Raw genomic sequence first — 12,964 nt, forward strand, 5'->3', positions numbered from 1 at the left:
CTGACAGTTTCCAATTAATTTCAAGTATATGTAAAACAGAAAATGTATTTCAAATAAGTAAGTTCAACAGTTTGGTTTTATTGTGCTTTGTGTATATGTTTTGGGAAATGTAAAGGCAAATTCAAAATTATTGATATACCTCCATCATCACTCTGAAAACAAAGAATATTACAGATAAATATTTAAGTCAGCTGAATATAGTTTTACATTACTAAATTAATACATTAGGTAGCTTTTCAAGAAGAACAAAGCACAACAGTCCAGATGAAATAGCAGATATAATTTAGTTCATGGGTATGAAGAGGCACTCTCTGACCAGCATACTAATAACTATAAGACAACAAAAGAGACAAACAAAACCCAATATTCCTATCTTTAAAAAAAACAAACTTCTTCTTCAAAAGTCTTACCTGCTGATTATCATCAAAATCATCGACAGGAAAGTTTTCAAGGTCAGGGGTCTCTGGTCCTGACCCCTTCATCCTAGAAACTGCTATCTCAGCAAACCCCTTGCCAGACGGACCTCTCATTCGGACATACTCTACTCTTTTATGTGTTTTACTGATCCAACCTAGTGACATTCGCTGCACCATTTTACTTGTAAGGCTCGACTAAAAAAGAATCATGGACTGCGATATTTAAATCTGACTTTCAGTTTTTTTGTTTTAAACTGGATACAGTCTTATAAATGAACAGACTTGTTACATATATTTTTTTCAGTAAATTGATAAAACATTTCTGAAATATTATTTATTGCAATTTCACAATAAAGTTTACTGAATGCACTCAAATGCTTTAGGACTATTGAAAAGACTTGATATCAGAAGATGACTTGTTTGTTTTATATAATATCTTTTATTTGTCAGCAGTAGGTCTTACATTCTCACATATTGTACCTGATTCTATTTTATACTGTAACTGTCTGCAAAACTATACTTAAAACAGCAGAACATTTCATATTTGCATTCAAAATTACTACAAAATGTCTTCCTACCCTTGCATCATAAACCTTCTTTAGATGTTCATATCGTATTGAGCCCAGAAAGATAACTCCCTGAAGCTCACCGTCTCTATCCGAGGCCACTAACTCTACTGTGACTAGTTCACTATCTCGTACTACTATATCTGTAAATGCCTGAAATAAAACAACCAGAAAATATTAAGATTCAGATCAAAACAAGCGAGACACTTGATACTGAGTCAAATTGTATCTAATGTTACTAAATCCACATTAACAAGTTTACTGTTCTGCAAAAAACATAAGCAGATCAAATCAAGGGTATTTACTCCATTTGCATGCAAAACAAGAAGGCCATGGTGACCTTATGAGTTTCGCAACTCAAATATGTATAACGAAGAAACATTTTTGACAGTAACTTTGAAAACTGGCATGCAGAGGAATACATTTCCGTACAGTCATATAAGGAAACTAGACCCAACCCAGACAGTCATGTTTTTTTGACAAGTTAAGATGTCTTTTAATGATTTTAGTAGAGATTTACCAAAGGAACATTTCTATGTAATTATTTCAATATCAGACCAGTGGTTTAGGAGATTGCATTTGAAGAATTTTCTATTTTTAGCTCTGGTGACCATGCTCTTTTTGACAAAGCAGAATATGAATATTCTTTTTAGAATGTCACCCAAGAAACATTTCTGCAAAATCATTTCAAAATCGCACCAACACCTTTAACAATTTTTTTTAAGTTCCCACTATATATGTAATATATTCCCAGTTTGTACTATGGTGAGGTTATAAACTTGGTAGGAACTGAGTTAGACTTTCTAAAATTAATATAGGCATCAAAATACAACTTTGAACCACGGAAAAGATTAATGGTGTTCTATAGAGGTTTCTTTGTCAAATTTGTAATGGAAAACATTTACACAACAGAGGAATAAAATCACATTCAATTATGGAAGTAATCTGAAGTGAGATGTTTATGAAAAACTTTCCATATTTTTAAAGTATTTTCAACCCAAACACAGTAAATGAAAGCTTTATTATAAAGAATACCAATCTAGATAATTAATAATTTCAACCATACAAATTCATTACAATTCCCTCTTTACCATGTTGTAATGCATGGTTCTGTGCCAGTCTGTACCAATAAGTCTCATATTTTGTGTGCATATATAATAACACAGGTTCTAAGACTGAATTTTCCAAAAACGATCTTTCCTAATCAATACAATGATAGAACCTACATACAAAACAAACACGTAAGAACATTATGAAAGGATTGTCATACTCACCTCTTCAAAATTATCCACAGTGAAAAATATATTTGGATAACATATTTCTTCTTGCGTCCCCTTACTGTCCATTCTTCTCCTACTTGGTGATGGGTATACTCGCTGTATGTACAAAAAATATTCAAATCAAAATACATACTGTGTCAAATAATAGTTTAATTTCTTTTGTGCAGATTTTACAAAAATGTAAATTGAAATCTGGTTTAAAAGTGAATTTAGCATCCTGGACTTTAAGAAAAGGGCAAGATAAAATCATTTTCAGACATAAAATACAACACAAATATCCACCAAACAGCCAAATTATCAATACAATCATTTTTTAATTACATGTTCATGCCTAAAAGTTTTTCTCTCAAAAACTGATCAAATGTGGGTGCTGTGAAAATGACCTGTGGTGCAATATGTATGAGTTCTGTAAGATATCCTTATAAATCACCAAAAGTATTGTTTAGAAGGAAACACTTTGGAAGTAATATCAGAAATAAACAGTCTTCATTACCAATATATCCCAGACTCACCAGTTTCGACGCACATAACAAGCAACATGGCCGCGCTTTTTCATTCAGTAACAATACGTGACTCTATTAGATGATGCATGTGCACTAACCTTTTATGCACTGAATCATACCAATAACATCTTATTCTAAACAACTGACTGCCAGAAATCAAAAGGTAAACAACAACTAGTGTGGTCGGCCATACTTTTTTCTAACACACCTATTTCGACGCATCTTACATGATACTTGTTACGAAGCTTTTGATTGGCTTAATTATTTGTGCAATCACTGTAAGCAATGTGCTACACCATAACTGTCATGGATGCTGCAATAAAACTTGACACAAAAGCAGATGCAAGTAGATAATCAATATTAAGGCCAAAGGATATAAATAAATCTGAAAACATTTTAACATTCATGAACATAAGGGGCTAAGAACATAAATAGTCACTCTGCTTTTTTAATACACACTGTCTGATGTTTTTTCTTTCATTTTTCTGGACTGCAGTGTTTACAGAGGAATTTGGCACATTTTGTTTTATACAAAACTTTAGATGATCCCAGTGTTCGCAGCCTACTTGACAAGAGAAAAAAAATGAAGTGTGTAGTAATGGTCGCATTGATATATAATGCGTACACCTTCCAAAACAGTGCATAAAATAGTGCGACTACATATGTCACATGGCAGTGATGTGACCTTGATAGCACCAAAGTCGGCTGCAGACGTACAACAAAATTTCCAGTAACTTTTTTAATCTAAGCTTCCACAGGGAAGTTTTTAAAATGGATGAAAATTTGCATTAGTAGAAACATTAAAAATCATGTATAGGATAAATGTAAGTTGATAAATATCTTCAAATCCTGAACTTTCCAACATTTTTATCGGTAAAAGTAACCATGATGTTTTCTGTCATTACACCGAGTAACTACGTCATCGGAAACCCCAAGTTAATCGAGAACGAGGTCAAAACAAAAATGGCGTCGAAATAGGTGTGCGTAAAATTACGTGGTGCGACGATATTACACTTCCTTTCACCCACTTTATCAATTTATAGTGTCATATATGCATTCTATGTCAATTTTGGCAGAAATGAACATGTTAAAAAATTTTTACCCCAACTGTGAGCAAGTAGCTTTAAGTTTTATTTCTTAAATTAAATAAACAGAAACATGTAATTTTCATTGAAATCCATGAAAAATCAGGTATTTATAGCACAAAGAAATAGTTTTAAAACTTATGAAAAAATCAGCATCATTGTACCTCCTGTACAAATCTGTTGTAAACTTTCATGGAGATCTGAGATCAATTTTTAAGAAACTCCATTAATAGTCAACCTTTATATAGATTTTTATCTGAGTGTCTTTAATCAATTGCCTGTATTCATATAACAAGTTCGAACAAGATACCTGAGAGTACTTTTTAAGTATCTGTAAATTATTTTTGGCAGTTCTTGTACACACAGCACAGGTCATGGTATATACAAACTGAAAATAAACAGAAATAACATGTTTACATATCATTATTTAGACATTTTACAACTTTCAAATTTCTGTACGGTATCCATAGAGCATTAAATGAAACAGAAAGAATCTCCATGGCAACTGCTTACAGCTGCTGACTTAGAAACACTTTCCCCTCACTGATGTGGTTTTTGAAACCTTACTTAACCCTTAACCTGCTATATTTCTATAATGGACTAGTCCATCTTTCAATTTGGACAGTACCACTTATTATTCAAAGGGGTTTTCACTGAAAATTTACTGACTGAATAGCGAACAGTGCAGACCATGATCAGACTGCACGGATGTGCAGGCTGATCTTGGTCTGCACTGGTCGCAAAGGCAGAATCATCTGCCGCCAGCAGGCTAAGGGTTAGGGTATAGAATTCTTTATGTGAGGGAGTCATTTAGTTGAGTTATGTAAGATCAGCGGCTCTACCCAGGTGCTCTTCCATGCAGCCTCAGTTTGATTATCTAATAATTAATAAGAGGTAATGAAACACCTTTATGCCAACTATCACTGGCTTAAGCAGAATTCTATTACACAGATATTTAATGTACTGCCTGATCCTAAACAACAACTTACTTACTTGATGTAAAATGATATTAAGATAAACAGTTTCCTCCCAATTAATACTGGTGTCATCAAAGGTGGGCTGCTTTTTGGAATGTTTTCTGTACACTTCTATTTCTGTCTGAAAATGAAAAAGAAAAAAAAACAATCATGAGATGTATTACAGAGGTTAATTACCAAACTGTTTCTGGTTCTTTTTAACTTCAAACTGTACTCCATCTTAGACAGAGTTATGTTTTTAAAAGGTTTAAAAGCTGAGTTATTCGGGGTATACATATTATGCATTTCAGAATACATGGTATTTTATATAAATGGGAAACAAGAGTGCCAGACTATCACAAAATATGCTCGTCTAAGATTGGATGAAAACTAGAGAGCAGACAAGGCTAAATTGCCAGTTTTTCGAGTAATTCAAGGGCCATAATCCAAGAGTGCCTGGGGTGATTTGGCTGGTTATCGAACTTGGTCGAGATATTATGCCCACAAACATTGTCAGCAAGTTTGGTGAAGATCGGGTGAGACCTGTTCGACTTAGAGAGCGGACATGCTTTTGGACGCAGACAGCCACCCAGCCGCCCGCTCGCCACGGGTGTTCTTTTAGAGAGACGGGCATATAAAAAATGGTTATTTAAGTTACCTTCATGAATGAAAGTTTTTCTCCTTTCACTCGTCTAACATAGAACAGCATATCATCTCTCATACCATCTGCACCATCTGACATGAGGAAATATTGCTCAAACAAGCTGGTCCAGAACTTCACTGTGTCACCAGATACCACTTCAAACTCTACAAAATTTCAAAATCCTGCAATATTGTGAATTCTCAAAGACAAACAGTTCTTAATCTAACTGATTTGTTAGTGTCAATAAATGTGTTTTTTTTCAACTTATTCACAGACTAGGGAATCTGTTTTCTGACCAGAGCATCATCTATATTTTACTAATATACAGGTCCAGGTACACGATAAGGAAAAATCACTTCTGAAATCTGATATCCATGGCTATTTAAAATAACAAGAGCTGTCACAGGAGACAGCGTGCTCAACTATTCGATGCTGGATAGTGAAACTGGGCACATTTGACGAAGCTGGACCTGTCACTTGGGTGTTTAATGACTCTAACATGGATGAAATATTGGACAATAGCTTCAGTCTGTGTCAAAAGTATTAAGTAATAAGAGAGATGGCAGAGTTATGGACTATGTGTCATATGATGTGGGTGATAAGATGGAACAACTATTTTAAGTTTGAATCAAATCTATTCAGTAATAACTGAGTTGGAGTGAAAGTACATCAAAACTTTAACCTGAAATTGTAAGTAAAAAGGGGGATAATTCATGAAATATTGGTGCAAAAGCTATGGCCCTTGTGTCATATGATGTGAGTGATGATGCTGAACAACTATTTTAAGTTTTAATTAAATCCATACAATTTTAACTGAGATAGAGTAAAAGTGCACCAAAACTTTTAACCTGAAATTCTAAGTATAAATGGGGGATAATTCATGAATACTGGTGCAAGAGTTATGGCCCTTGTGTCAAATGATGTGAGTGAAGATATTGAACAACTATTTTAAGTTTGAATCAAATCCACATACCGGTAGTAATAATTGAGATAAAGTGAAAGTGCACCAAAACTTTAACCTGAAATTCTGAGTAAAATGGGGGTATAAATCATGAAATATTGGTGCCAGAGTTATGACCCTTAAGCCATATCATGTGGGTGATGATGCTGAACAACTATTTTAAGTTTGGATCAGATCCATTTAGTAATAACTGAGATAAAGTGAAAGTGCACCAAAACTTTAACTTGGAATTCTAAGTAAAAAGGGGGATAATTCATGAAATATTGGTGCCAGAGTTATGACCTTTGTGCCATATGATGTGGGTGATGATGAGGAACAATTATATAAGTTTGAAGTAAATCCATCAAGTAATAACAAAGATAAAGAGAAAGTGCATCAAAACTTTAACCAAAGTGCAGACGCGAAAGGACGCCAACGCCAGGTCGAGTAGGATAGCTCTCCATACTTCGAATAGTCGAGCTAAAAATAGACATCCCTAAGAAAAAAAACATCTTCACTGTGCACTTGTGATGTTTATGAACATTACCTGTCAACAGGCAAATGAAAATTTCCTAAAAACATACAACGAAATCTCCCTAGTACCAAATAAATCTTGTTTATCTATGACTTCAAAGACGCTTTCTTTGCACTTTCATGACAACTTTCGTCTAGATTTTTTGACACACTGATCAAAGTAATACCTGATTTCACAAGAAACTGGCAAGATTAGATTCTGTTGTTTTTAATTTCTCTGGTAAGCAAGGTTTTAGAAATCTGCAAATTTATTGCTTGCCCACTGGGCTACCAGTATTTTTGCCTGCAAGGCGGGTTCACCCTAAAATGTTTTAGTAGCCCAACAGAATTGTCTTGTAGCCCGCAGTCTCAGGACATGGGATTTCTGAAACCCTGGGTAAGGTTAGTTCCCTAGAATATGACAGTACAAGAAACTCAATTAAATTAGCGACAATTTAGCAACCCTATGGTTCAATGTTGGCAAAAAGCCGGTCAATATGAGTACTGACCGGGCCGGCGGTCAATACCGGTTAAAACCGGTTAATAGTGGTCAATACCGGTCAATACTGGTCGATTCAATACTATAGCCACTCTTGGTTGGTCAGTACTGGTTTATTAAACACTTTTACAGAATGTACATTCACAGATTAGCACAGGCTGTAATAGTAATATAAAAATAATAAAGCAATTTGAATAATATAAAGTTTTGTGCATTAAAAAGTATAGTGGTCAATACTGGTCGATTCAGTTTTGGTCCTTGGCATTGTGTCCTGGTCAGGTTCAATTTTGGACAATATACTTAGACTGGTCAATACTAGTTTATTCAATGCTTTTGTCTTCTTACAATAGCCTTTATTCTGAATTAATTAAAGATGTTATTACTATATATTACACATAGTATGGTTTGTCTAGAAATACAGAACTTCTGTAATCCTAGACAATGATTTACATAGCCAGCTGTACTAAATGAAACAATAAAATATGGTGCAGTTTTCACACAGGTTGACTGATTATGGTGGGATTCCCACAAGCAGTACCTGGAATGCAGGTGCTCATTTTTGTGCATTTCAGCACACAGTATTCCCATATGACCGCTAAAATAATTCTGAATGCATCAGTGATGACACAAAATTTAATGAACTTGTGATCAAATTTTCAGCAATATGAATTTTTGCACCAAATTTCGTCAGGCAAGCAAGGGTTCCTGCATCAGTACAAACTAGTCATGTAGAAACTAAGAATGCGAACAAAGTTTAATTTTCAGGTTCACTGTATATTGTAAATATGTCTTTACTACATCTATAGCAAAGTGAACTGTGCAGAATTATTATTATCTGATAGACCTCAATATCACATGGTAAGCAAATAACATTCTAGGCTTTCTTCGCCGCACCCTACTTTCACTTAAGCTCCCTTGTTGGTATCATTCAAGTGAGAATTGGCTGCCCAGCCTTTCTAAACTTTTCTATTGACATATGTACAAACTGTAAGATGCTTTTAAACTGTAAAGAACATACTTTTACCTTTTGTACACCATAGAATAATGGTCATGAGTGACAGATCTATATATCTTATCATTCTAGATGGCAATGGGCCATTCAGTTTGACACCCTTATAGACCCTGGAGTCTGCGCCAAATGTATCATAGAATTCCTTCAAACTTTCTCCAGGTGTAACTGTCATAGCATGAAGGTGAGTATACAATGTGTCTACAGATTCTTGAACTTCAAAAATAAGTAGATCATTCACTTGAAACAACTGGCTAACAGAGGTCACATGCTTAATACATCAAGCATCAAATGCATGTACTTTACAAATTTCACCTGAGTAATATCACTGTGAATTTTCTTTGCTTGACCTTTCTCGTCCACTCTTTTAGATGTTTCAAGTATCTGCTCGAGGTGTGTAACAGTGGCTACAAAATCATTAACAACAGCTGTTACTGCTGCTGCCTGTCTGCACGACGTTTGCTTGGCACCCAAAAAATGGATTGTATTATCAGAATACATTGTAAGTTCATTTTCTAAAACTTCAGGAATACTATGAAGGTTTGCTCTTCTTTTCGGGCTGGTTGAATAGAATCTGTAGATATGTTTTATAGTACTTTCAAATTGCTCAAGATAAGATTCATTTTTGGCTGCATCCAAAACCCCCAGCTCAAGGCGGTGAGCAACACAGTGAGTTATTACAACTGTATGGTCCACACAGTCTGATAATTTTCTAGCTACACCATTTTTAGCACCCATATTCACACTGGCACCATCCATATTCACGTATGCAAGTGCAGGTTTATTACAACTGTCAATGTCAATACCTATTGTATGCAGTCCGCTCCTAATTGCTGAAAAAAAAAACACCATTTGCATCAGGAGTATGCAGTGGCTCAATACTTGCAATACTGGTAACTGGAGCCTTTGTTTCCGGATCAATAAATCTGACAAGGATACACTCTTGATCAACAATAGCCAAGTCAGTGCTAGAATCAGACACCAAAGTATTATGTAGTGAACCAGCAATTGACTTCACAAATTCAACACAGGCTTTCCTACTGAGATGATCATTACCAAGATCGAGACCATTTGTTTTTTGAATGTCACAAATATATTCATAAGCAATGAAAGGCTTTCGATTTCTGGCAACTGCATAGGCTGTGTCGAACAACATTTTAAACCTGTCTGTTTGCCCCTCATTATACTTATAGTTTTATCAAGGTCTCCCTCAAATTTAGTATAATACACTTCTTTTGTGTTTAACATTCGGATTTTAAATGACATGTTGCATGTTTTGCACTTTTTTCTTGTGCATTTAAGGTGTCCTTATGACTCACAAGTTGTCCCATGTATAAACCACATTTCGTATCGGCTAACAGAGGAAGTTGCATGCAAATTTGCAAGAAGTAATGCCAGATTCGTCAACATGAAGCCATGGGAAGTCCGACAACCAGGAATCTTGAAATTCATGTTTGCGTTTGGACGAATCATACTTACAATCATAGTCTTTTTTGGTCTTTTTGGAGGGGCGGATTATCAGCTTTACCAGACTTTTTGAAGAGGATCTAATTAGGAAATCCATCATAAATTGAATTGAAAATCGTAATCTGCTTGCAAATGACAATGCAGACTGTGCTGATTTCTAACATAGGAAATGCAGATTTTATGCGCGATCTTTTGGTAACCAGTCAAAATTATGGTTCGGTCTAAATCACTTACCAAACCCACCGAAGCAACAGATATACGGGGGAAAATAATAGTGCCAGATATTTTATTTGCAACCATTAATTAAATAATTACACTATAAACTACTTCTGCTTGAAGATATAAACATCCAGGTTATCAATAAATGTAAAAATACAGTTGAATTTTAGTCAAAAATAGGAAAGCAGATGCTCAGTTTTCACTTGTCCATGGACAAGTAAATTGCAAAAATTCAGTTGTCCGGACTCGCAAATATACAACTTGGACAATTGATTTTGCCGGCCCTGAGCAGGCACACCATCGTCCTGCCTGTATTCCGACTTTAACACCACTGCCTTGCTTTTAATTGAAAAATAACTGTAACAAATTCACTGCCATATTTCTTGTCAAAAAAACTCTATAAAGGCTTGTTTATTTACACTTATTTTTGGCAGTGGTTAGTGGTCTGGTAACCTGACCACATCCTTTATTTTTCATCAGTTTAAAAAGATTTACTGTTAATTGGTAATTATAAAAAATGTCCCACACCCCTTAAATCGAAAAATGACACCCAAAGTCAAAAACCGAGGGGTTACAGTGACATGCGTGTGTCGAAGCTCAAATGCTAACTAAATCACGTGAACTCCGTGAATCAAAGTCATAGAAATCTGGATTTATTCGATTTTTTCCAGAAAATCGTGTCTATCTCTCGCGACTTACCACCTGATATAGAAAATGTTGCTGTTTCTTTTTTCCTTTCTTCAGCGATTACTGCTAACATATGCTGCAGTGAGCTGCTTGTCTTCATTTCACTTTCATTTACTTCCTCAACTTCTTCTTCGTCCGCCATGTTTACTAACATTAGTATATCCGGGTACGTCTAATTCATGCTCATAATATATAGTCATCGTTATCATCTCTAGACCTGTTAGCACTTTTTAGCCATATTTGAAGAGCAATATGATATTTTTATGTTCAGGGTCATTCAAACATTAAAATCTAACAAGATGCCCAAATGGGCCTTAATTACTCACATGATAGGGTCATATATTAATAAGGTAGTTAACGTCATTTATCCGTAAAACTTAGAATAAAGCCTAGACCCGGCATACGGAAACGAAAATCATGTTTTCAATTAGTGGCAACCCATGAGTAAATTTATTAAAAAACGACAATATAACAAACTTTTTAAAGATAAATTATATTAAAAAGTTTGAAACGTTAAATAATTCTGGATAATGTGTTAAAACAGCATGAAATTTGCAGATTTCTTTAATTAAGGGAAAATATTTCAACAACAAGCACAAGGACCGGCAGTTTAGTAGTGTCTTCACTCAGGAGGATCTGACCAACATACCAACACTCGGTACCAATCCCCACCCTGACATTCATCACTTTGATGTTGGAGCCGAGGGAGTGCAGAAGCTTCTGGTCGGTCTCGACACCCACAAGGCTACAGGTCCAGACAATATCCCGACAAAGTTCCTGAACACTCAGAGGAGCTGGCCCCTTCATTAGCCCTCATCTTTTCAGCATCTGTACGACAGAGTGAAGTACCAACAGATTGGAGAAATGCCAACGTCACGCCTATCTTCAAAAAGGGAGACCATAGTGACCCCGCCAGAGAACTACAGACCCATTTCCCTCACCTCTGTCTGCAGCAAACTCATTGAACATATTCTGCACAGCCAGATCATGACCCACCTCGACACGCATCGGATACTTTCCGATCAGCAGCATGGGTTCCGGAGGTAGAGGTCCACGGAGAGCCAGCTCATCCTCACACTGCATGACCTTGCCAGCGCCCTCGACGAGGGGGAGCAGATCGATGCCATCTTGCTTGACTTTAGCAAGGCCTCCGATAAGGTCCCCCACGAACGACTAGCCTGCAAACTACACTACTACGGTATCAGGGGCAACTTATTGCAATGGATCCGGAGCTTCCTGGCAAACAGATGTCAACAAGTTCTAGTTGAGGGAAACTCATCCGACCCATCTCCAGTGATCTCAGGTGTCCCCCCAAGGATCAGTCATAGGACACCTCCTCTTCTTGCTCTATATCACGCAACTGGAGGCAGTTCAGTGCCGCGCTGTACGATTCGTCAAGGGGAACTACCGCACAACAAGCAGCACCAGTCAGATGATTGCTGATATTGGCTGGCAGCCCCTTGAACATCGCCTCTCCAACGCCAAGCTCGTGATGGTCTACCGTATCACCACGGCCTCATTGACATCCCTGCAGAGAGGTACTTCCATCTAGCCTACATCAACACAAGGGGTCACTCGTCAAATTCTTTCTCCCCTTCTGCCGCACTGACGTCTTCCTCCATTCCTTCTTCCCCTCTGCCACCAGACTGTGGAACCAGCGTCCCGAACTAGTCACCATGGTCGACAGCGCCGAGGCTTTCAAGAGATGTTTGGATGTCACGCCGTAGTCACGGGACCACGGTTTTTTATCGTTTTTGTTGTTGTTGTTTTTTTATCGGATTTATGTACATCATCGGAAGAAGAAGAAGACCTATATATTTTATTTCACCATATCATAGACCATATGTTTATTTACAACTGTGAAAAGTTTCATTAAAATCTACATTGTAGAAAAAAGTCTGCTCAAGAAAATGTCATCAAGTTGTGATTTTCCCATAGACTCCTGCTATGAAAACCTGTGTTTGGTCCATTTGTTTCAAATCAATCTAGCAAAATATAAAACACACGACCCTATCTTTTTATTTGCCGAAAATATGCTGAAATTTTTGAAAAAAAAAAACAAACAAAAAAACAACATGGTTTAATCACATTCTACATTGTAGAAAAAAAATGATCTGAATGTGCAGAACTACCTTAAGCAGTTTCGTCAAAAGTTATGTAATGCTTTCTCTAATTTTTACT

General features: G+C 36.2%; 1 protein-coding gene across 2 annotated transcripts in view; it reads right to left on the reverse strand.

The window, feature by feature from the left end:
- The window catches only part of LOC128550099 (uncharacterized protein KIAA0930 homolog), a 29,217-nt gene extending 18,292 nt beyond the window's left edge, over positions 1-10,925 (reverse strand). The window contains exons 1-7 of one of the 2 annotated variants that reach the window (XR_008368058.1): positions 10,796-10,923; positions 5,465-5,613; positions 4,844-4,948; positions 4,161-4,238; positions 2,257-2,358; positions 995-1,135; positions 411-611 (exon numbers count right to left, since the gene is read on the reverse strand). Coding sequence is in view for 1 of the 2 variants with exons in the window: in XM_053528257.1 (XP_053384232.1) it covers positions 411-611; positions 995-1,135; positions 2,257-2,358; positions 4,161-4,238; positions 4,844-4,948; positions 5,465-5,613; positions 10,796-10,925 (906 nt within the window). In the remaining variant the exon portion in view is untranslated. Of the gene's footprint in view, positions 1-410; positions 612-994; positions 1,136-2,256; positions 2,359-4,160; positions 4,239-4,843; positions 4,949-5,464; positions 5,614-10,795 lie in introns of both variants that reach the window. The other variant, XM_053528257.1, reaches the window with a different exon arrangement.
- Between the last annotated feature and the right edge of the window lie 2,039 nt (positions 10,926-12,964).

The sequence above is a fragment of the Mercenaria mercenaria genome, chromosome 17, assembly GCF_021730395.1.
Source record: "Mercenaria mercenaria strain notata chromosome 17, MADL_Memer_1, whole genome shotgun sequence".
NCBI classification, from domain to species: Eukaryota; Metazoa; Mollusca; class Bivalvia; order Venerida; family Veneridae; genus Mercenaria; species Mercenaria mercenaria.